Genomic DNA, 21,295 nt, shown 5'->3' on the forward strand with positions numbered 1-21,295 from the left:
AGTTTTGTCGCTCAGTTGTATCCAACTCTATAATTTATTTAGTAAATATTTACTTTCCAAATATTTGGGGTCTTTCAGCTATCTTTGTTAATGATTTTTAGTTTAAGTTCCTTTGTGATTAGAGAACAGAAACTACAATTTCAGTCCTTTGAAACGGAGACATTTTAGGGCCAAGTATATAGGGGCTTTCACCCATGGTGGCTCAATGGTAGAGTCCGCCTGTAATGCATGAGACTTGGGCTTGATCCCTGGGTTGGGAAGATCCCCAGGAGAAGGGAATGGCAACCCACTCCAGTATTCTTGCCTGGAGAATCCCAAGGATTGAGGAGCCTGGTGGGCTAGTCTATGGTGTCACAAAGAGTTGTGTATATATATATATGTATATATACACACACTGTATTGACGGGTCCTGCTTTTTTGTTTTTTTTTTTTTTCATGGGAAAAGGAGACTTTTACTATTCAAGGCTCTGCACTGGCCCGGGTCCTGGGTCTAGGTCATTTCCAAAGTCCCAGAATGTACAGGGGATGGACCGGGAGGCCTGGCGTGCTGCAGTCCATGGGGTTGCAAAGAGTCGGTCACGATTAAGCAACTGAACTCAAGGTAAAAAGTTCAACAAGTGTTCTGTAGCAGGAAAGGAGGAGGAGAAAAGACAAACTCAGGTCAGAAGCGCTTTCAGTAGAAGGATGTTTTAAGGATGCACACGCCTTAATCCGAAAAGGCTTTTCCATAGGTCCCAATCAGGCACACATTTGCCCGGTAACCCTGGTAACTGCCTTAAAATGGGTAAGCTAAGGCCTGGCGGCAGAGGGAGGCGCCCGCGTGTGTCGGGGCGGGGAGACCCGGCCGGGAACGCGGTCAGCGCGCCACGGTGGCAGCTGGCGGCCCGCCCCTTCCTGGACCGGCTCAGGCCGCGGGCCGCCTGCCCTTCCCCGGCTTCCCGTCCGGCTTGGGCGGCCAAAGGTGGGAGTCGGTCTCAGGGAGACAGGCTCTGGGGGGCCCCAGCCTCGCGGTGTGGCCCCTCGTGTGCCTGGGCCCGGGTGCGCCGCGCGCGCAGCGGCGGAAGACGCGTCCGGGCGAGGACTCGGACAGAGACCGCGCGTCCCCGGAGTCTCGGGTGCCGGTGCCTCCAGCTCCGCCAAGGAGGTGCGATCCCCGCTTTGCAGAGCAGGGGGGGCCCGCGGGGGCTCGGGCTCGAGGTCTCTCTGCACAAGTCCCGGCCCTTCCGTCTCGCAGCCCTCGGCTCCAATTCTCACTTCCTCCCGGAGACCAGGAGCTGGCTCTTCCCGCGGGCGCTTGCTGTCCTGCAGGGGCCTTGCGCTCTGCCACCCGCCCTAGCCGCGAGATCCTCTCGCGGATCTCGGAGGCCGGCCACGTGGGTGTCCGGCTCTGAACTCTCCGCCGTCCAAGGCTGCGGGGAGGGGGATTAAGGGGGATGGGGTGGGGGGTCGTGAACCGATTTAAGGCTCTGGAGGCCCAGTCAGTTGGGGGAGGACCTAGAAATGACTTCATGGAGCAAAATTTAACCCGGGCAGCCCCGCTGTGTTTCTGAGCCGCTGATTGGTCCCCCGTCATCGGGTGTTGTGAGGCTTGGGCATCAGGACTAGGGAAATTGGCAGGGAGTTTTATAATAACAATAAATATAAACATAATTTACTGAACTTCGGCCATGAGTCAGGATTTGTCCTAGGCCATTTACACTAACTCATGTTTATGTCCTCACCAGGGCTACCCTATGAGATAGTTACGGTTACACCCACTTTGCCCGAGAGGACACTGGCTTAGAAAGTGGAGTTCACATCAGAGCTCAGGATCAGACCAGCCTCTTCCTGAGGCCAGAGTTGCCCCACTTTGGGAGTGAAGATGGAATTCTAGGCGCTGCCTTGGGTCCCTGCACTTGCAGAGACCCCCATTTCCGTCCTCTCAGGCCTCATCCATTGTCTGCTCCAAGTCACCAAGTAATCTCATCCTATCCTTTACTCCTCTTCACATCAGTCACCGCAAGACCCATGGACTCCAGGCCCTTTCTGCTCTAAGTCAGAAAATTTTAACTTTTTTTTTTTTTAGTTGAGATCAGCAAGAAGGGAAAAAAGAAGCTGGTGACACTTTAGTCTGCAGAATCAAAGACTTCTCCCAAAGTAAAGCAAGCAGAAGCGGCCATTAGTTAAAGTTGTAGACAGTAACACATAAACCCTCTGCCTGTAAATCCTTAGTAGTGTTGATGCCTTGAAGCGATTGCACACATGGTTACAACTAGTAGGGGACACAGGAAGTGATAACTATATAAACTTAAAGGAAGGGGAGGTAGAGAAGGGGGAGGGCCCCATGACCCCCAGTTCATTTTTTTAAAGATTTTTTGTATTTGATGTGGACCACTTTTTAAGTCTTTATTGAACTTGTTATATTATTATTTTTTGTTAAAGTTTTGGTTTCTTAAACCACACGGCATGTGGAATCTTAGCCCCCCCCCCTCACCTCCCTGCTCTGGAAAGTGAAGTCTTCACTGCTGGACCTCCAGGGAAGTCCCCCCAGTTCATTTTTGATGCTTGGTGCTATGGAAGGTCCTTGATCAGATCAGAGATTGAATGCTTTTGTTTTTCTGCAGATGTCCACCCTCCCTCAGAAGGAATCCAGGATGACTACCGCCTGTCCAGGTTCAGACTCCATACAGGGCCTGCCCGGTAACAAGGGAGATGGTCTGGAAAGAGAATGCTCCAGAAAACCAGACCAGAAGCCACTGAAGTTCTATGGGGTGGGTGACCCCACTGCCATGTTCTCCTCCGGCAGCCCCTACCTGTCCTCTAGAGGAAGCGTCATTAAATGGTTCTGGGATTCAGCTGAGGAGGGCTACAGGACCTACCACATGGACGAATATGATGAGGATAAGAACCCTAGTGTGAGTGATGCCCCCCTCCCCACTGGGACCCAAGACAGAACTGGGGAAGGGTACACCACCTTGAACGATAAGGCAACACCCAGCTTGCTCTTGTCAGGTTAGAGTTATGGACTTCTGACTTCCAACGGGGTTTGCAGTGTTGCTTAGAGAGGTCCCAAAATATTACCTGAATCAGAAAATGGTCCACTTATAATTAAGGGAAACTTGATTTGTGGGGGAGGAATTAAAAAACCATGGCATGCTCTTATATGGCTTCTGATCCACAGCCCAACTATTCAGCTTTAGAGCTGGGACAGAACTAGGGTTCAAGCTGAAACTGTTTCACTTTCAAGTTGTATATTCTTGAGCTAACTACTTAAAGTCTTTGAACGTCAGTTCATCTCTATATTGGGGTAATAATACCTGCTATATTCTGTACTGTCACAACTAAATGTTATCAGGTATATCAATTATTAGCACAGTGCTTCACTTTGAGCATTCAATAAGTGGTAGTTGCTATTATTACTAATGTATTATTATAACAACACAATAATTGCATATTATAATAACACATTATTAATTATAATTTAATTATTATTAATTATAATAATAGATATAATTAATGATCACTAGTAATAATTTATAACAATAAAATCATACTATTATAATAAAATTATTATAACAATTATAATAAATTATAATAAAATTATTATAACAATATTAATATAATTTATTATAGTATAATTTATAATGTTATTATTTAATATAACATGTATAATATTACATATAATATAACATATGATATAATGTATTAATATATAATATATAATATAATGTATATATATTTATAGTATATATATTGCTATACAATATATATAATATTATTACTGCTTATATATAATATAATATCTATAGTATACTATATAATGTATATATAATATATATTATATATAACACATATAACATAATATATATAATATAATATATTCTAATGTATATTATATATTACATAATTTTATATATTATATATTAATAATTCATATATTATATTATAAATATCATATAATTATATAATATATAATACAATATATAATATAATATATAATATTAATATATATAAAATTTATATTATATATTATATATATACTAGTAATACCTAGTAATATAATATATAATATATACCTAGTAATATATATATATTATACATATATACATATAGTATATATGTATACACTAGCATACATGTATACATATACATGTGTATAGATACAGTATATATATATGCTAATATTGGTTACCTCTTGCTGTGTAACAATGTGTTTCAGATCTTAGCAGTTTAAAAGAAACAGTTCACAGTTTCTGGAATTCAGGAATCAGGGTGGTGCTTCAGGCTGAAGATCTGGGAAGTTGCAATGAAGCTGGGGCTGTGGTCTCATCTGTAGACTTGGTGGGGCAGGGAAATCGTCCATTTCCAGGCTCACTCACATGATTACAGAGTGGGCAGGAGGACAATCCCTTTCCAAGCTCACTCACATGGGTATCGGCAGGCCTCGGTTCCTCCCCACGTGGTCTTCTCCATGGGGCTGCTTCGTGACACAGCGGCTGGCTTTCCCTGGGGCAAGCGACCCACGAGAGGAAGAGAGAATGAGAGGTCAGGAGTGCCCAAGATGGGAGCCACAGACTCTTTGTAACCTAGTCTGGGAAGTGACATCCCGTCACGTCTGCATGTTCTGTTCATTAGAAGCAGGTCACTCGGTCTACCCACACTCAAGGAGAAGGGATTATGCAAGGCCCTGCACACCAGGAGGTAGGGGTCACTGAGGGCCATCTTGGGGGCTGCCTGTCACAGGGAGTGAGCTTTGTAGGTATCTGGGGGAAAAGCATTCCAGGCAGAGGGAACAGCCAGTGCAAAGTCCCCAGAGCAGTTCAAGGGACAGCAGAGGGGCTTACTGGCTGGAGGCTGGCATGAGGTCAGAGAGGAAATGGGGGCAGGGGTGATACTAGAGCTGTAGGGTCTCATGGGACATGGTGAGGCTTCTGATTTTAGACTAAATGGGATGGAACGGGTTCAAAGGAAGAGCAATGGGATCTGATTTTTCTTTTAAAAAGATGGCTTAGACTCAGACTGCAGTATGGAGGTTCAGCTCGGGCAGAATGGGGATGAGGGAATGATCAGGAAAGGAAGGAGGGAAGCTATTGCAATAATGTAGACAAGAGAGACTGGTGGCTTGGGCCAGGGTCTTAGCAGTGGAGGAGAACTGCTTGGACTGTGCCTGCATCTGCAGGCACAGGTGACAGGATTCGGTCATGGATTGGTTGTGGGGAAGATCCTATAGGTTTGTTCCCCAGGGCGTGAAGAAGCACTGCCTTTTGGTTTTCATAACCTGAGCCCACTGAAGCTCTACTTTTTCATTCTCCCTCCTTCCCCATCCCCTCTAATAACTTAGGGGTCAGGAATTAGCTGTGCTTGAGTCTTTTCAGGGACTCTATAAGGGGCAACTCGAGCTGCACCTGCCCTCCTCCTTGTCCTATGAAAACAGTGCCTTACATGTTTGGAATCTGGATGCTGTATAATGTGGCATGGGTCCCCACCCCAGGGAGAATTTCCACCAGCCCAGGGCCTCTTCTTATTGTATATTCACCCTCTTCCTGTTCCTGCCAGAGCACTAGTTTATTGTGAACACATTCTCTCATCTTGTGAACTGAGCCTCGTGAGAGATTCAGTGTGTGTCTTGGGCATGTGGTGTCTTCAGGGACCTGCCCATCTTGTAGGGGAGACAAAGCCTGTACATCAGTCTTTGTGACCTGGGGTGGAAGCTGACCAGTGATCTCAAGGGGGACAGCTAAAGCGCTTTGGGGTCCCGAAGTAGAAAAGATCCCCATGCGGGTGGGATTTTAAGGAGGGCTTCCTGGAGGAGAAGGCATTTGCACAGAGCTTCAGAAATGGGGAGATACGATCAGGGAACCCTACGGAGGGCAGCGCTTGAGCAAAGACCGGGTGGGGTGGTGGGAAGGTCGAGGTTGCAGAGCTCCACTTCGCTGCCTCGTGCGCTCCTGGAGCCTTCTGCTGGCACCCTCTGCTGTGCTTACGTGGCTCTGTATGTCTCACCTCCAGGGCATCATTAACTTGGGCACCAGTGAGAACAAACTCTGCTTTGACCTGCTGTCCAGACGGGTAAGTCCCAGTGCACCTCTGAGTGGCATCCCCAGCTCCGAGGGGCTGCCTTCCCTGGGATTCCCTCCAGGGGAATACTCCCCCCGGAGAGCTGGCTGCTTGCCTCGGTTGCCCTGGCCTTAGAGTCAGGAGGCCCCACTCTGCCCTGGGGACCACGTTCTCTGCCATCTGGGGCGAGTTACTTCCTGACTCTGATTCTGCTGCTTCTCCGCTTCTGGCTGCTTCCCGCCTCAGCCCCTCCTGCTGGCTGGGTCTCTGCTCTCAGGCGGAGACACTCAGTGATGTGTGGTCAGTATTTAACAACTGGCTCTGGGGCAGGAGAAGTCCTGATCTGTAGCTTTTGCGGAGTCCCATAGTGTACATACCCCACTGTGGCTGATTCAGGGTCGTGCGTGCTATCACTGCACGCAGAACTGGGAAGAGAGGTGCAGGGCACATCACGTGGTCCCACCTCACAGACAACCTGGATGTAAAGAACCCCCGGAGCTCAGATGAGAGCGAAATGGAATAATGTCGACCATAAGCAGTATTGTTTGAGTACCTTTTCCCTTTGTTTTTACTATGATTTGATTTACTATGATTTTTACTTATGTTTTTACTATGACTGACTTACATAATTTCTAGGTAGTTTATATAATTTCATTTTTGAAAACGACTGGTTTTTAGCACACTTTGAAAAATTGCTGAAAATGTAATAATCAGATTATTTTATTTGTTTAAGTTGAAGTGTAATTGCTATACAGTATTATTTAAGTTATAGGTATATAACAGTGACGCACAATTTTTTTAATATTTAAAAAAATTTTTAATTTCATTTTAATATTAAGAAAATTTTTAAAGATTATGCTCCATCTATAGCTACTATAAAATATTGACTATATTCCCCATATTGTACAGTATATCCTTGTAGCGTATTTTATACCTAGTAGTTTGGACCTCTTAATCCCTTACCCTTATTTTGCCTCTTCCCCTTTCCCTCCCTGCCCACTCACGTATAGACAGAATAATCAGATTTCTTGAGCTAGTGAGAGCCATCTCTAGCAAACGATTGGAACTACCTGTCTCTCAAGGCCTAGGAGTCAGAGTCTGGGGCTATGGAGAGAGCGAACTTAACCCAAAGGAACATGTTTCCAAAGGGGAACATCTGAGCCATGATAGGAGAGGGGTATAGGGAGTGGACCTGAAAAGCCTGTTCTACCCAAAGATATCTCCTCACTCTAAGGCAGCTCAGCGCCATCCAGGATAAATAAAATGTGAGCCACATATACAATTAAAATTTTTCTGTTAAACAAGTATAAAGAAACTGGTAACATTCATTTTCACCATATATTTTATGCAGCCCAATATATCTAAGATGTGGCCATTTCAACATGTAATCAATATAAAAATTATTAATGAGATATTTTACATGTCGCTATTGTTGTTGTTTAGTCGCTAAGTTGTATCTGACTCTTTTGCAACCCCATGGACTGTAGCCTGCCAGGCTCCTCTGTCCCTGGGATTCCCCAGGCAAGAACACTGGAGCGGGTTGCCATTTCCTTCTCCAGGGAACCTTCCCGACCCAGGGTTCGAGCTCGAACATTGGCAGGCGGGTCGTTTACCATGGAGACACCTGGGTAGCCCCATATTTTACATACTTACTTCATAGAAGTCTTCAGAATCCAGTGTCTCAGTTCAGGAGAGCCGCACGTAAGGAGCCAGGAGCCACAGTGGCCAGCGGCCTCTGTATTGGACAGCATGGCTCTCAGGAAAGAGGGAGAAAGGGCAGAGGGTGGCCTTATGGACACATGGCTGATTCCCTCTGTCCCTTTTTGTTCCACCTCCCATGACTCCTGCCTTTCTTGACTTTGTGGGCATGATGCCGTGGGAGTCCCTAACCCAGCACTGGGGCAGTGGAGGTGATCTGCAAATGGCTGCATTTTCCAAAGTGTGAGGTTGAGCTGAGGCTGCAGGAGGGCAGTGGCCTGAGTCCCTCCAGGACTCAGAACCAAGACCAAAACTGGGCACCCAGTTCTGGGGCCTTTTCGGTCACCCCACAGAGGAACGGAGGATTGAGGTCTCCTCCACTGCCTCCGCAAATCCACCCTCTGGTTTTGTCAGGTGGCGTATTGTATAAAGAGCACTGGACTAGGGGTCAGAAATTCTGTTTCGTCTCAGCTCTGCCACTTGCTAGTACTGTCCCATTGCCTAGCCACCTGACTTTTTTGGCCACGCTGCATGACTTGTAAGATCTTAGTTTCCCAATCAGGGATGGAATTTTGTGCCTGCTGCAGTGAAAGCCAGGAGTCCTAACCACTGGACTGCCAGGGAATTCCCACAGCTGACATTTTTAAGCCTCAGTTTCCTCATCTGCAAGATGGGCGTGAGAATGCTATCCCTGGGCTGCCCCCGTCCTGGCTTCTCTGATGAGCAGCCCTTGGATTGAGAAGCCCTGGTGCTGTGTGGATAGGGGTGCCCATGAGGTGTGCGGCGCTTAATCCTGCTCTCCCCTCTCTGTCCCCAGCTGAGTCAGAGCGACATGCTGCAGGTGGAGCCGTCCCTGTTGCAGTACCCCGACTGGAGGGGACATCTGTTGTAAGTAGGACCTGTGGGCCAGTGGTTCTCACCTTCAGGGCGGTTTTGCTTCCCAGGAGACATGTGGCAACATCCGGAAACATTTTTGGTTGTTGTAACTTGGGGGAGGGGGTGCCGCTGACTTTTACTGCGTAGAGGTCAGAGATGCTGCTAGACTTCCTACGATGCCTGCCCCCATGGCAAGGAATGATCTGGCCCCAAACATCAACATTGTTGGGTTGAGAAAGCCTGCCCTGAGCTGAGGCCTGGTCCAGGAGAGTGGGTGGTCACGGGGTCTCGTGGAGCATCTGCAGAGACCTGGTGCCTCCTGCCTGTCCCACCCCCGCTCAGGGGCCCCCAGGCTTGGTCTCTCTGAGTCTGAAGCACGGGGAAGGCCTTCAGGTCAGGAGTCTTTGTTCCCAGCTTCTCAGTAGCTTTAGAGGAGCCACAATCAGCTTGGAGACTTCTGCTGCTGGTAAAATGGGAGATGATAAATGAAATAAGCCCTTATATTTGTTGAGCACTTGCTAGGGCCCAGATGCTGTCCTAAGGATTTATTGCTGGAGCAGGACTTGATTCCAAGGGTGATAACAAGGGTAATTCCAAGGCACCCACTCTTGTAATAACGAGGATGGTGGCCCTAGAGTCACCCAGGCACCCAGAATAATTCCTGGGCTTGAGTGTGGACTCTGCCACTAATCGGCACATGACCTAATTCCTTCAAGCCTCAGTTTCTTTGTCTGTAAAATGGGAATAATAATAGTAGTTACAGGAGTTTTATGAAGATTAAGGAAAATTCTCTAACATCTGCATAAGGTAGATGCTTGTAAATGTTAGCAATAACTCTGATAATAGTTATTGTTATAATAATTATTTGTTATGCATTATATATTTTATTATGATAATGTGTTATTATTATGATTACTATTAGCTAGATCTACATAGAGAGTGTTACTTGTGATATTCCTACAGTCTGCTGATTAGGTAGGTCAGGTGTCCTAGAACTACTGGAATGAAAGTTTCGATGCATGTGGATAGTGTTGGGGCCAAGGAGGGAGGTGGGTGCCAAGGAGTGGAGACAGATACTGATTGTATTCCCCTCATGGGAAGCTGAAAAGGGTGATGGCAGCTGCCTGAAGATGCACTAGAGGAGCTTTGGGATGGACGGGGTCGGGGAGGAGTTCAAGCCCCTCTGATAAGCACTGCCATCTGTCTGTCTAATCTCCAGCCTCCGGGAGGAAGTGGCCAGGTTCCTGTCTTTCTACTGCAGAAGCCCTGCACCCCTTAAACCGGAGAACGTGAGTTACTCCCCTCCTCTGCTCTTTCCTCCTCTTCTGCTCCCTCCCCATTTTTTGGCTGGCCAGGGCTCAGGTGGGGTCACTTAGTTTTGTTATAGAAATTAGGAAGACCCCCCTCCCTTCTTTCCCCTCATCCTAGATATTCAGAGTTTGGGTATAATTTCTGTAGGACTTCCCAGGTGGTTCAGTGGTCATGAACCCGCCTGCCAGGCAGGAGACGCTTCCAGATCCCTGGGTCAGGAAGATCCCCTGGAGGAGGGCATGGCAACCCACTCCAGTATTCTTGCTTGGGAAATCCCATGGACAGAGGAGCTTGGTGGGCTGTAGTCCATGGAGTCACAAAAAAGTCAGACGTGACTTAGCAATTAAACAGCAGCAGTAGTGTAACTTCTGCCCTGCTCTGTCCTGCGGCCCCTCTGCCCCCACACCTTCGGGCCGGACTCTCTGAGTGACCAGCTCCCTCTTGCTTGCTCAGTGGATCTGTAACAGGGTCCCCACGAGTGAGCCACACAGATGGACTTGGCTGTTGTCAGGAGGGGCCTGCGGGGACCCCCGTGGCTTTGCTGGGGCAGTGCCCAGGAGGGCCCCCCGCGTTCCCCTGCCTCTGTGCCCTCTGGGATGCAGGCTGCAGGCCCGCGCTCCCTCCCGCATGGACTCATCTTGGTCCTGGGGATGTGTTGCCCCCAGGTGGTTGTTCTGAACGGCTGTGCCTCTCTCTTCTCTGCTCTGGCCACGGTGCTGTGTGAGGCGGGGGGTGAGTAGACCTTAGCCCTGGGCCCGCAGTCCCTTTCCCCGCCTCCCCAACCCCGGCTGCTGGGCCTGGAGGGCTGCATCAGATGCTTTTACCCTAATAAACTGTTAGACCACGGGGGGCTGAACTAAGTGCCCTGACAAGACAGCAGGGCTTGGCAGTTCCAGGGGAAATCAAGGTGATGCCAGGCTTCTGGGCTGTGCCTCTGTGACGACCTTGGCTTTTCCTCCTGCTCACCGATGGCACTCACGGCCTCATGTCACAGCATGTCCGGAAGTAGGAAGAGAGGGAGGCTGTGCTTTGCTTGTCTCTTTCTTGAGGGGAGGGAGGAAATGGGCCTACTCTTTTCCAGGAGAGTCCCTTTCATCTGTCTGGCCAGAATGGACTCACAAACCCATTCCCAAAGCAGTCCCTGGCGAAGGGTAGGAGAACCCTGGTTGGTTTAAACTGAACTTGCTTCATCCCCAGGGTCTGGGGGAAGGTCCACTTTCCTTGGATTTTTTGCTGGTCATCGCTGAAAAATCTGTGTGCTCTCTTAGGAATGGATGTCAACTGGCTAGCCAGCAGCACCTGCTGCAATAGCCACGGTCATTTCCAGGACATGTTGACCACAGTTATGGGCAGGGTTGTTGGCTGCCAGGAACAGAGGCCCGCTCACACTAGTGTAACTTCTAAACTACTATTAGTAACATTTATTGACCACATGCTATGTTTCAGGCACTGGTCTAAGGCTAGGCACAGTCTGTCATTTAATCCCCACTGTAACCTCAATGAGATAGGTTCTGGGCTTGTTCCCATTTAACAGATGAGGAGATTAAGGCCCAAGGGGTGAGATAGGTTCTGGGCTTTTATTCCCATTTAACAGATGAGGAGATTAAGGCCCACGGGGTTGAGTTACTTGTCAGAATCACACAGAAAGATGTAATATTTTGAACCTAAAAGGGAGCTTCATCGCAAGGATGTAACAGGCAATTTCCCACCCTTTTGAGAACAAGCAAGAGTTGGAGAAGCGCACACTCTCTGTCTGCCCCTGATGTGTGCGGTCCCCCTCCCTCTTCTTCTGGACCGTCCTCAGCTCTGTAGGGCCCCAGGTTGCTGGCCCAGCTCTGACTGCATGACCTGTGCTTTCAAGTGCTCATTCTCATCTCACAAGGGTCTTTGCTTCTTGGAGCAAAGTCTTGAGACAGAGAGAATGTGATGGGTGTCTGGGCCAGCTGGTGCATTGGCTCCTGGGGTCATTTGTCTACCTCTGGTCCAGTCCCTGTGGCCAGTGGAGGGGACATGTAGGACAGAGGCCACCCCTTCCAGAGCTGGGAGCTGTGGTGGGGGGGTGGGTTGTGCTGAAAGCCGAGGAGCTCAGCCTGACCGATGTGACCGCTGCAGAACCGGGGCAAGTGCCTTCACCTCTGCGTTGGAGCAGACCTTGGACATCATCTCATCAAGCCCCGTCCACAGTGAGAGTCTTCTGCGTGACACCCCCTCCCGCCCTAGTGGTCACAGACTTTGGTGTCAGTGCCCCCAGGGGTGGAGCAGTCACCCCTCCAGAAGCAGCATGTTCTGTCTCTGGGCGGTTCTAGCCATCCTCAAGTTTTTCCATTTGTTAAACCCAGATCATCGCCCTGTAGCTTCGACTCCTGGGGCCAAGTCTGTCCTCAGAGTAACCCCGCATGTCCTGTGCTTCTGAAGGACCTAAGCTTCAGTTTGCTCATCAGTAAAGTTAAGATAATAACAGAGTGGCTGTGATGATCAAATGAGATTAAAAAATGTTTAGCACAGATCCCCACACAGAGTAAGTGCTCAATAAATGTTAGCTAATTATTTTTGGAAAAGGGACTGATCTCAGTGGATCCAAGCTTTAGAAAGCATTTTGGGAGCTGAGAGAGGAAGCATATTCCCTAAGGACACTGAAGACTTGGAGAGGGGTGGAGAGGCTTGGAGAGGTCAGTGGATGGGGGCTCCGGGCATCCTGGCCAGAGGGTGACAGGCCCTGGCTCACTCCTGCCCCCAGAGGCTTTCCTGATCCCTGCGCCTTACTATGGAGCCATCACGCAGCACGTGTATCTCTATGGCAACGTCCGACTGGTCTATGTCTATCTGGACAGTGAGGTAAGAGTTCCTGGGACCCCCGGTGGGCCTGGACCTTCCTGTAGGCCAGGATGTTCCTGCTTCTGAATTTGATGGTGGTCATGAGAGGAAGTCCATGCCGCGGGCTCTGGGGTTATGGCCAGGAGGAGAATGGGGTCTCCCGTTGGCCATGGCTGCCCTTGCCTGGGTGCCCTGGGGACATCTGATCTTCCAGCTCTGAGATCCCTGGGGTCCATGTAGAAGCCAAGGGCATCCCAGGGAGACCACGCAGAAGTGGTGCGCTGAGAACAGGGCAGAGCACACCTCCACATGGAAGCCCAGGGACCCCAATCAGAGGACCTCAGGGGGCTTTTCTCCAAACCCAAGAGCTGTGAGGCTGCCCTGATGTGATGTGTGAGTGGCAGTGAGAAGGGAGTGACCCCGCACACCCTGTGTTTTCTGAGATTGTCCAAGAGGAGGCTGGAGGTGTCAGCGGGGAGGTGAGACCCCAGAGTTCAGGTCTGGAGTGGGGTGACTGAATCTGGCTGGTGGCTTTTGTGGATCTTTTTCAGGTCACTGGGCTGGAAACACGCCCCTTCCAGCTCACAGTGGAGAAGCTGGAGATGGCCCTGCAGGGAGCTAATTCTGAGGTCTGGGGATCAAAATAAACCTAAGGCTGGAAGTGGGTGGGTCTGAGCAGGGCAGGGACCCCCTTCCTGTGGACCGATCTCCTAGGGAGAAGGGTTGGGACTCTATGTGGGGGATGGGGATAGGGTGGTAGCATGGAACCATTCTGGGGGTCAAGAAGGAGCCTGCCCATAGAGGTCTTCCCACTAGAGAAAAACCCTGAGACTCTCGGTGTACAATCAATCAATCAAGTGATTGAAAACACTACCCACCACTCGGCCTGATTTTGATTCAGTGGGTCAAGCATGGAGCTTACAAGTCTGTGGTTCAGTGATCTCTCTGGTGATTTGAATAGGTAGCCCCCTCGTTCTGAGGGGATCTGAGGCCTCCTGAAGAATGACAAAGACCAGTGGTTCCTGTCCAGTCCCCTTTTCAGAAATCTATCAATCTATCTTTTTTTAAAACCTTGCTCATAAAAGTCATACATGACCACTGTGGGAATTTTAAAAGCACAACCCCCCCCCCCATATTTCTACCAACAAAGGCAACCTCTGTTGGTGTTTGCACATATTTCCCTCTGAGCTTTGGTCTCTGCATTTGTTTTCTTTTATAACTGATACAATGCTGCAGATGTAATTCTTTGCCCTTCTTCATTTCATGTTGGGTGGTGAACACATTTCCCCAGCATCCCGCCTGGTGCCCGGCTGGTCCGGTGGGACTCTGTGGCCTCGGGGAGGAGCTGAGGGTCTCCTGCCCTGCTGGTGTTGCAGGGTGTGAAGGTCAAAGGCCTCATCCTCATCAACCCCCAGAATCCTCTGGGTGACGTCTACTCCCCAGCGGAGCTGCAGGAGTACCTGGAGTTTGCCAAGAGGTGAGGTGCCCCACACTCACCCCTAAAGCCTGTGACAGGTTAGGGTTCTGATGTGAGCTTTGGTGTAGTGCCTGCTGCCCTCTGGACCCCACTGTAGGTTTCTGTCTGCTTCCACCCTTCCTGGCAGGAGAGTCGGGGGTGGGGGCGGGGAGCAGCTCTCTGGTGGGACGGGAGTTCTCTCTTTTTTGTAACAAGTGTCGTTTATTGCCCGCTCTAGGGGCCAGGCCCCTGCTAGCCCCTCATGTTCTCGCTCATGTGATCTTCTCAGCAGTGCTGTTAGGTGCAGATACTGTCTTTATCCAGTTGGCTGAGCCTCAGAGTGAGGGGCAGAGCCAGCTGTGAATCTGGGTCTGTCTGTACTTAACCAGGTGTGAGTGTTAGTCACTCAGTCGTTTCTGACTCTTTGAGATTCCCATGGACTGTATCCCCCCAGGCTCCTCTGTCCATGGGATTCTCCAGGCAAGAAGAGTGAAGTGGGTTGCCATTTCCTTCTCCAGGCCATCTTCCCAACCCAGGGATCGAACCTGGGTCTCCTGCATCGCAGTCAGGTTCTTTACCGTCTGAGACACTTAACTGTCTCACACCTAACTGTGTCCCTCTGTAGAGGTGCCCGAGGGCTCTGCCTTACCCCACAGTGCTTCAAAAGCCCCAGTGTCATCTCTGAAAAAAAAAAAAGGAAAATAGACAAAAGGTGGATGTTCTTGGAAAAAGCAAGTTTGGTAACCCTGGGCTAGCCTGTGGTCCCTGTCGATTTCTGACTCACTGCCATAGCACCCTGGCCAACAAACCAAGCTCTCTCCCCGCACCAACCTCCCCGCACCTGCCCTCCAGGCATGAGCTGCACGTGATGGTGGACGAGGTCTACATGCTGTCCGTGTTTGAGGAGTCCGTTGGGTACCGCAGTGTCCTGAGCCTGGAAAGGTGAGCTGACTCTCTCGGCCCTGCACCCTCGCTCCAGGGCGATTCCTCTTCCTTCCTGCTAATCCTGCAGTCCTCAGATCCCCCAACGAGATGAAGGGAGGCTGGGCCAGTCAGTGGTTTTCAAACCGTTCTGTGGGGTTTCTGAAAGCTTCAAGGAAGGGTCTTAGGATTCCATGAGGGAAGGCTGGGAGGGCGGGAAATGGGCCTCTCTGCTGTTTCCTTCTTCTCCAATGTGGCTCCACTTACATTCATTCATTCAGCAAATACTCCTGGGGCCCCGTGCATGTGCCAGGCCCTGCCAGCTCTTGGAGCTTTTTTTCTTAGATGCAGTTTGAGTCAAGTTAGATTTATTCTTGAGTCAGGCATGTGTACGCAAAGCACCTGTGGGAACACTTGGAGCAGATCATCTGCACATCTGGCATTCGGGGATTCTGACGGTTCCATGTTTGTTTAGGCCTTTCAGCCCTGCTGAGTCCTTTTGTGTCTGGGAGAGGGACCCTTTCCAGGGCCCGAGAGTGGGCTCGTGCCTAGCACTGGGAAGTGAATTGTCCAAGGAGACACGCATGCTGACAAAGCAAGAAACTTAACTGAGAAGGGGCGCCTGGGAGGAGAGCAGCAGGGGAAGGAGACCCAGGAGAACCGCTCTGCCACGTGGCTCAATATCTCGGGTTTTGTGGTGATGGGATTAGCTTTCTGGGTTCTCTGGCCAGTCACCTTGCTTGTGCCCGTTTTTGGTTCAATTCAAGGTCCTCGCTGGCAGCACAAGCATCTCTCAATCAAGATGATCTCCAGCGTGAGGGTTTCTGGGAGGCTGGAAGGACATATTATGGGCTGGTGTTTCCTCCCTCTTTTTGGCCGCTCCCAGATTCTTCTGGCAGGCCATAGCTTGTCAGTTCCACGTTCGTCATCAAGATCTCTCTCTTGTTGTGAGATAACTCACACGAGTGACTATTATCCTGCCTGGCTAGGGTGGTTTCAGTCAATGGTCCCTTAACACTTTCCTTTGCTCCGTTCAACCAGTCCTCAGAAGGCTCTGCCAAGCGGACGGCATGTGGGATTAGGAGAGTGAGACTCGGAGAGACAGGGACTTGCTACCTACTGCGGGCCAGACACTGTGCTGTGCTGGAGATGTGTCAGCGGACAAGAAAGACACAGGCCCTTCTTTTGTGGATCTTGTATTTCTACAAGCTTTAGCAACTAGATACACAGCTAATCATTTGATGATTAAAAAGGAGGTGTTTGCGGAGACAGCAGAGGATCGGCTGGGGGTACCCAGTTGGCCTGGTCCACTGGGAGGTGGTCAGATGAGGTCTGTTTGAGGAAGTGATGCTTGAACTATGCTCTGCACCAGAGGTTGGCAATATTTTTGGATCAGATGGCAGATATTTTAAGCTTTACAGGTCATACGGTTTTTCACTCAACTCTGGCATTATAGCATAAAAACAGCCGTGGACGGTATGTATGTGAAAGTGTGGCTGTTCCCCCATAAACCTTCAATTCCAAGAACAGACAGCAGGATGGATTTGGCCTGTGGGTTGCAGTTGGCTGACCCCTGCTGTAAGGGATGTGGAGGAATTAGCGATTCAGGAGATGAAACCAGGTTCACCCATCCATCTCCTCATTTGATCAACCAATCCTGTGAGCTCCTGCGGGTCTGTGTTGCCTCTGCTCCCATGCTGTGCTCTCTGCAGGCTGCCTGACCCCCAGAGGACCCACGTGATGTGGGCAACCAGCAAGGTGGGTTCCTGGCTGGCCCTGGGGGTGTCAGGGAGGCGGGAGGGTAGAGAGGTAGGTGGAGCTGGCTTCCTCCGGGAGGGCTGGCCACCGCCCATGGTGCCTTTCTGCTGTAGGACTTCGGGATGTCTGGGCTCCGCTTCGGCACGCTGTACACGGAAAACGGGGACGTGGCCACGGCGGTGGCCTCCCTGTGCCGCTATCACGGCCTCAGTGGCCTGACCCAGTATCAGATGGCACAGCTGCTCCGGGACCGTGGTGACTGCCTGGGCCTGGCCCCTTGAGGTTGCGGGAGGGACTGGCCAGGGGCTGTGGATACTTCTCCCACGAGACGAATTTAGGGTGGTGTTTGAGAGTGCTGGCTCTGAGCCCAGACTGGGTTCATACCCCACTCTGTCACTTCCTGACTACATGGCCTATTCCTTCACCTCCCGGAGACTCAGTTTCTCATCTGCAAAATGGGGATCATCATGGAATCTGTCTTGTAGAGATGGTGAAATTTGTCATTCAATTAGAATGGCACCTGCCATATAGCAGGCACTTAAGCAATGTGAACTCATTCTTCTTAGCTGTGAGCACTGGGAAAAGAGCAGACACGATTATGGGGAAATTGTTATAATGGAAGTATCTCTCTCTATGCAGATCGGTTCTGTTCCTGGGTTCAGAGAGTGAGTTTAGATAGAAAGGTTACCTGTAATCGCCACCATTCATTGAGTCCTGCAAGATGCTCTCAATGCATCATCTCATTTGTCCCTCCTCAGAATCCTCAGAAGCAGGTGTTCCTGTAATTTTCCCATTATTTTATAGATGAGGAAAATGAGGACCAGCTACTACACACCTGCTGTAGTAACCAAAATGTAAAAGACAGTGACAGTATCAAGTATTGGTGAGCATGCAGGGCAGCTGGATTCTCACATGCTGCTGGTGGGAATGTGAGATGGAGCAGTCCCCTTGCAAAACAACTGGGTACTTCTTTATAAAGTTCAGCACACACTTAGCAAATGGCCCAGCAACCCCACTCCTAGATATTTGCCCTGGCGTGTGTGCTAAGTCTCTTCAGTCGTGTCTTTGCAACCCCATGGCCTGTAGCCTGCCAGGCTCCTCTGTTCATGGGGTTCTCCAGGCAAGAGTAGTGGAGTGGGTTGCCATGCCCTCCTCCAGGGGATCTTCCCCACCCAGGGAGGTCTTTGCCCTCATGGTCACACAAAGACCTCTCTGTGAATGTTAATAGCTGCTTTATTTATAATCACCCCGAACTGGAAACAACCCAAACGTCCTTCCACAGATGAATGGAGAAACAAACTGTGGTTCACCCACACAGTGGAATACTACGCTGCTATAAAGTCCTTGACGACCCATCACAAGGGCATTGTGCTGAGTGAAAGCAACTGGTCTCACAAGATTATATTACTGTATAATTCCACCTAGGTAATGTTCTGGAAAAGGCAAAAACTACTGTAATGGAGAACAGACCAGCAATTACAGGGAAGGGGGTGATGTGACTTTAAACAGCATGAGGGTATTCTTTGGAGTGAGGGAACTAACTCTTCAGTATCCTGCCTGTGGGTAGGGGGGTTGGTTTACAGAAATATGCGTATGTGTTACAATTCATCGAACTGGACACCGAAAACAAAGGTCAGTTAAAAAATGAGAAGGATCCGGGAGGTGAAGTTGTCCAAGGCCCTGTACCTCATCAGTGGCCACACTGAGATTTGAGCCTCGTCCTGGGTGACTCAGAAGTGTCGCTCTATGAGTGGGTGCACCTCTGGTGAGGGTCTGGGCCCTGACGGACTTTGTGTCTAGGGGCGCCTGAACGGCCGAGTACCTGGATATAAGGTACTTTTCACTGACTGTTCCCATCACCCCCAATCAGCCAGCGGGGCAGGGCTCTCAGGACACAGTGGAGGGTTGATGGGAGGTTGATCTTTTGGCTTCTCTTTTCACCCACGCAGACTGGATCAACCAAGTGTATCTGCCAGAAAACCACGCCCGGCTCAAGGCTGCCCACACCTATGTCTCGGAGGACCTCCGGGCCCTGGGTATCCCCTTCGTGAGCCGCGGGGCCGGCTTCTTCATCTGGGTCGACTTGAGGAAGGTAATGCAGGTGGTGGGGTGGGGGGGTCAGTGAGAAAGCTCCCTCCAGCAGGCGAGCATCCCGAGCTCCTCTCATGCCTCCCAGTACCTGCCCGAGGCCACCTTTGAGGAGGAGGTGCTGCTCTGGCGTCGATTTTTGGAGAACAAGGTGCTGCTGTCCTTTGGCAAAGCCTTCGAGTGCAAAGAGCCTGGCTGGTTCCGCTTGGTCTTCTCGGACAAGACCCACCGGCTTCGCCTGGGTGAGTGGTCTCGCCTCCTAACCGCATTTCTTCAACCTGCCCTCCTGCTTCTGGCCCCCCCTGGAGCCCCGGCAGCCTGAGCTGGTTGGTCCCCACCCGTCCAGCATCCGTGCTGACCCTCACTTCCCCCTTCCCACCTCCCAGGGATGCAAAGGGTCCGACAGGTGCTTGAGGGCCAACCCCAGGTGGCAGAAGACGCCCCTCCCCGCCAGATCCAGGAGCCACGAGGCCCCCACAGGTGAGCTGGTCACTGCCTCGTGGCCACAGGGCCCCGCAGCCACTGTGAAGACTGTTGCTGGACAGGCCGTTTGCCAGGCAGATACACTTCTCGGCCTTGCCCTTGAAGAAGAATCCTTGCTCCTTGCTCTCCCAGGGGCAGCAAGATGCGCCTTAAGTTGTGGTCCACCCCCTCTCTCCTGCTATTAAAACAAAACAGGGAAAAACTAGAAGCCTCTGCTGTGACTCATTTACGGAACAGCGGAGGAGTCGTGACTGTTCCTCACACAGCTCTCGGCACCCCCAGGATGTGAAAATAAACAACCTGTACCTCCTTTTGATGGCCTTCAGTCTTCTGTCTCTATTGCCAGGGAAACAAATCAAAGGAACAACACATGTCAGAGAGAGCACGCCCCCCCGAGAGAGAAGAGTGGTAATTTCCAAAGTACAAGGAGAAAGGAATTAAATTCTGTTATGTTCAGGTTATTCTCCCTGCACGTAGGATGTGGGGGCCCACAGCACACCTGGGACCTGGGACTCGGGACCAGCCTCCGCTTGGGATGAAGTGAACGGGCCCCTGGTGGGAGCCGGGCGGGGCGTCTCTGGCTCCAGGGTGCGGTCTTCCTGGCAAGGAGCTCCGTTTACTCTTGATCCTGCGCCAGAGTGACCTTGCCATGACTGCAGGGAGATGAGGGGCCCTGAACTGCTCAGAGGACAACCTGACCCAGGCTGGCCTTTCCCCCCTAAGCATGAAAGGGCCACCCACCCCATCCCCAGGGTTGCTTTCGTTCAGAGCCCAAAGGAGCTTTCTGAACCGGCCTTAAAGCTGTATGCTTGAGGCCCCTTCTCTGGTGCTGGCGCTCCTGTTTGGAAAAGCTCTTTCCTCGTTCCGCTGTCAAGAGCATGTTGGTGAAATCAGCGTTTACTTTCTATAAACCGTGTTCTGTGGATTAGGATTTGTTTTCCTCTTTCTGCCTTTCATTGATTCATCCCTCTGCCCTGTCTTTTCGTGAATGCCTTGTATGCCTGGGACACCATGTGGGGTAATTTATATGCAGCATTCCTATCTCTAACCACAGTGGGAAGCTGGCATTATCATCACCCATTTTAGAGATGAGGAAAGTGAAGTCGCTCAGTCGTGTCTGACCCTTCGCAATCCCATGGACTGTAGCCTGCAAGTCTCCTCTGTCCATGGGATTTTCCCAAGCAAGAACACTGGAGTGGGTTGCCGTTTCCTTCTCCAGGGGATCTTCTCGACCCAGGTCTCCTGCATTGCAGGCAGACTCTTTACCGTCTGAGCCACCAGGGAAGCCCTAGAGATAAGGAAACTGAGTCCTAAATAGATGAAATGACATTCCCAAAGTCACAGAGCGACAGAAACAGCAGAGCCAGGATTCCAAGTCAAATTGTGTGCCCGCTAAGTCTCTTCAGTTGTCTTCGACTCTGTGACCCTATGGACTGTAGCCGCCAGGCTCCTCTGTCCATGGGATTCTCCAGGCAGAAATACTGGAGTGGGCTGCCGTTTCATCCTCCAGGGGGTCTTTCCAACCCAGGGATCAAACTGGAGTCTCTTACATCTCCTGCATTGGCAGGCAGGTTCTTTACCCTTGGAAATCTATTGCTGATTCATGTCAATGTATGACAAAACCCACTGAAGAAATAAATAAATAAATAAATAAATAAAAAAGAAAAGTCATGACAGCCCCAGTTTGGATGAAGGCCAGGTCAAACAGAATTTCCAGTTCTGATGTGAACTTTTCTAACAACATTTCTAAGCCTACCTGACTCTCAACAGGATATTTAAGGTTTGACGTCATGTTTTCTCAGACTCCACCACCCTAAGTCAAAATTTAAGGCTTTCGTTTTTGCTTGGAGAGTC

At 50.2% G+C, this 21,295-nt stretch overlaps 1 protein-coding gene and 1 long non-coding RNA gene across 3 annotated transcripts; one reads left to right on the forward strand and one right to left on the reverse strand.

Moving 5' to 3' along the window:
* The first annotated feature begins 838 nt into the window (after positions 1–838).
* ACCS (1-aminocyclopropane-1-carboxylate synthase homolog (inactive)) lies at positions 839–19,755 on the forward strand. Of its 2 annotated transcripts, none has more exons than XM_043909887.1 (15): positions 839–961; positions 2,604–2,894; positions 5,989–6,048; positions 8,552–8,622; positions 9,830–9,899; positions 10,587–10,653; positions 12,659–12,756; positions 13,287–13,364; positions 14,112–14,212; positions 15,044–15,133; positions 16,825–16,870; positions 16,984–17,125; positions 18,820–18,962; positions 19,047–19,200; positions 19,345–19,755. In XM_043909887.1, exons 2-15 carry the CDS (start codon positions 2,604–2,606, stop codon positions 19,440–19,442), a joined length of 1,509 nt encoding a protein of 502 aa, XP_043765822.1. In that variant the 5' UTR covers positions 839–961; the 3' UTR covers positions 19,443–19,755. The 2 variants fall into 2 exon arrangements, with proteins under 2 accessions (XP_043765822.1, XP_043765829.1); XM_043909894.1 differs by lacking the exon at positions 839–961 and adding an exon at positions 1,012–1,144.
* Positions 4,349–7,782, reverse strand: LOC122698637. The gene is made up of 3 exons (XR_006342386.1): positions 7,690–7,782; positions 6,414–6,511; positions 4,349–4,485 (listed from the first exon to the last, which is right to left on the reverse strand). It is a non-coding gene; the product is annotated as an uncharacterized LOC122698637 (long non-coding RNA).
* Positions 19,756–21,295: the final 1,540 nt, after the last annotated feature.

The sequence above is a fragment of the Cervus elaphus genome, chromosome 1 (genome assembly GCF_910594005.1).
Source record: "Cervus elaphus chromosome 1, mCerEla1.1, whole genome shotgun sequence".
Lineage (NCBI taxonomy): Eukaryota > Metazoa > Chordata > Mammalia > Artiodactyla > Cervidae > Cervus > Cervus elaphus.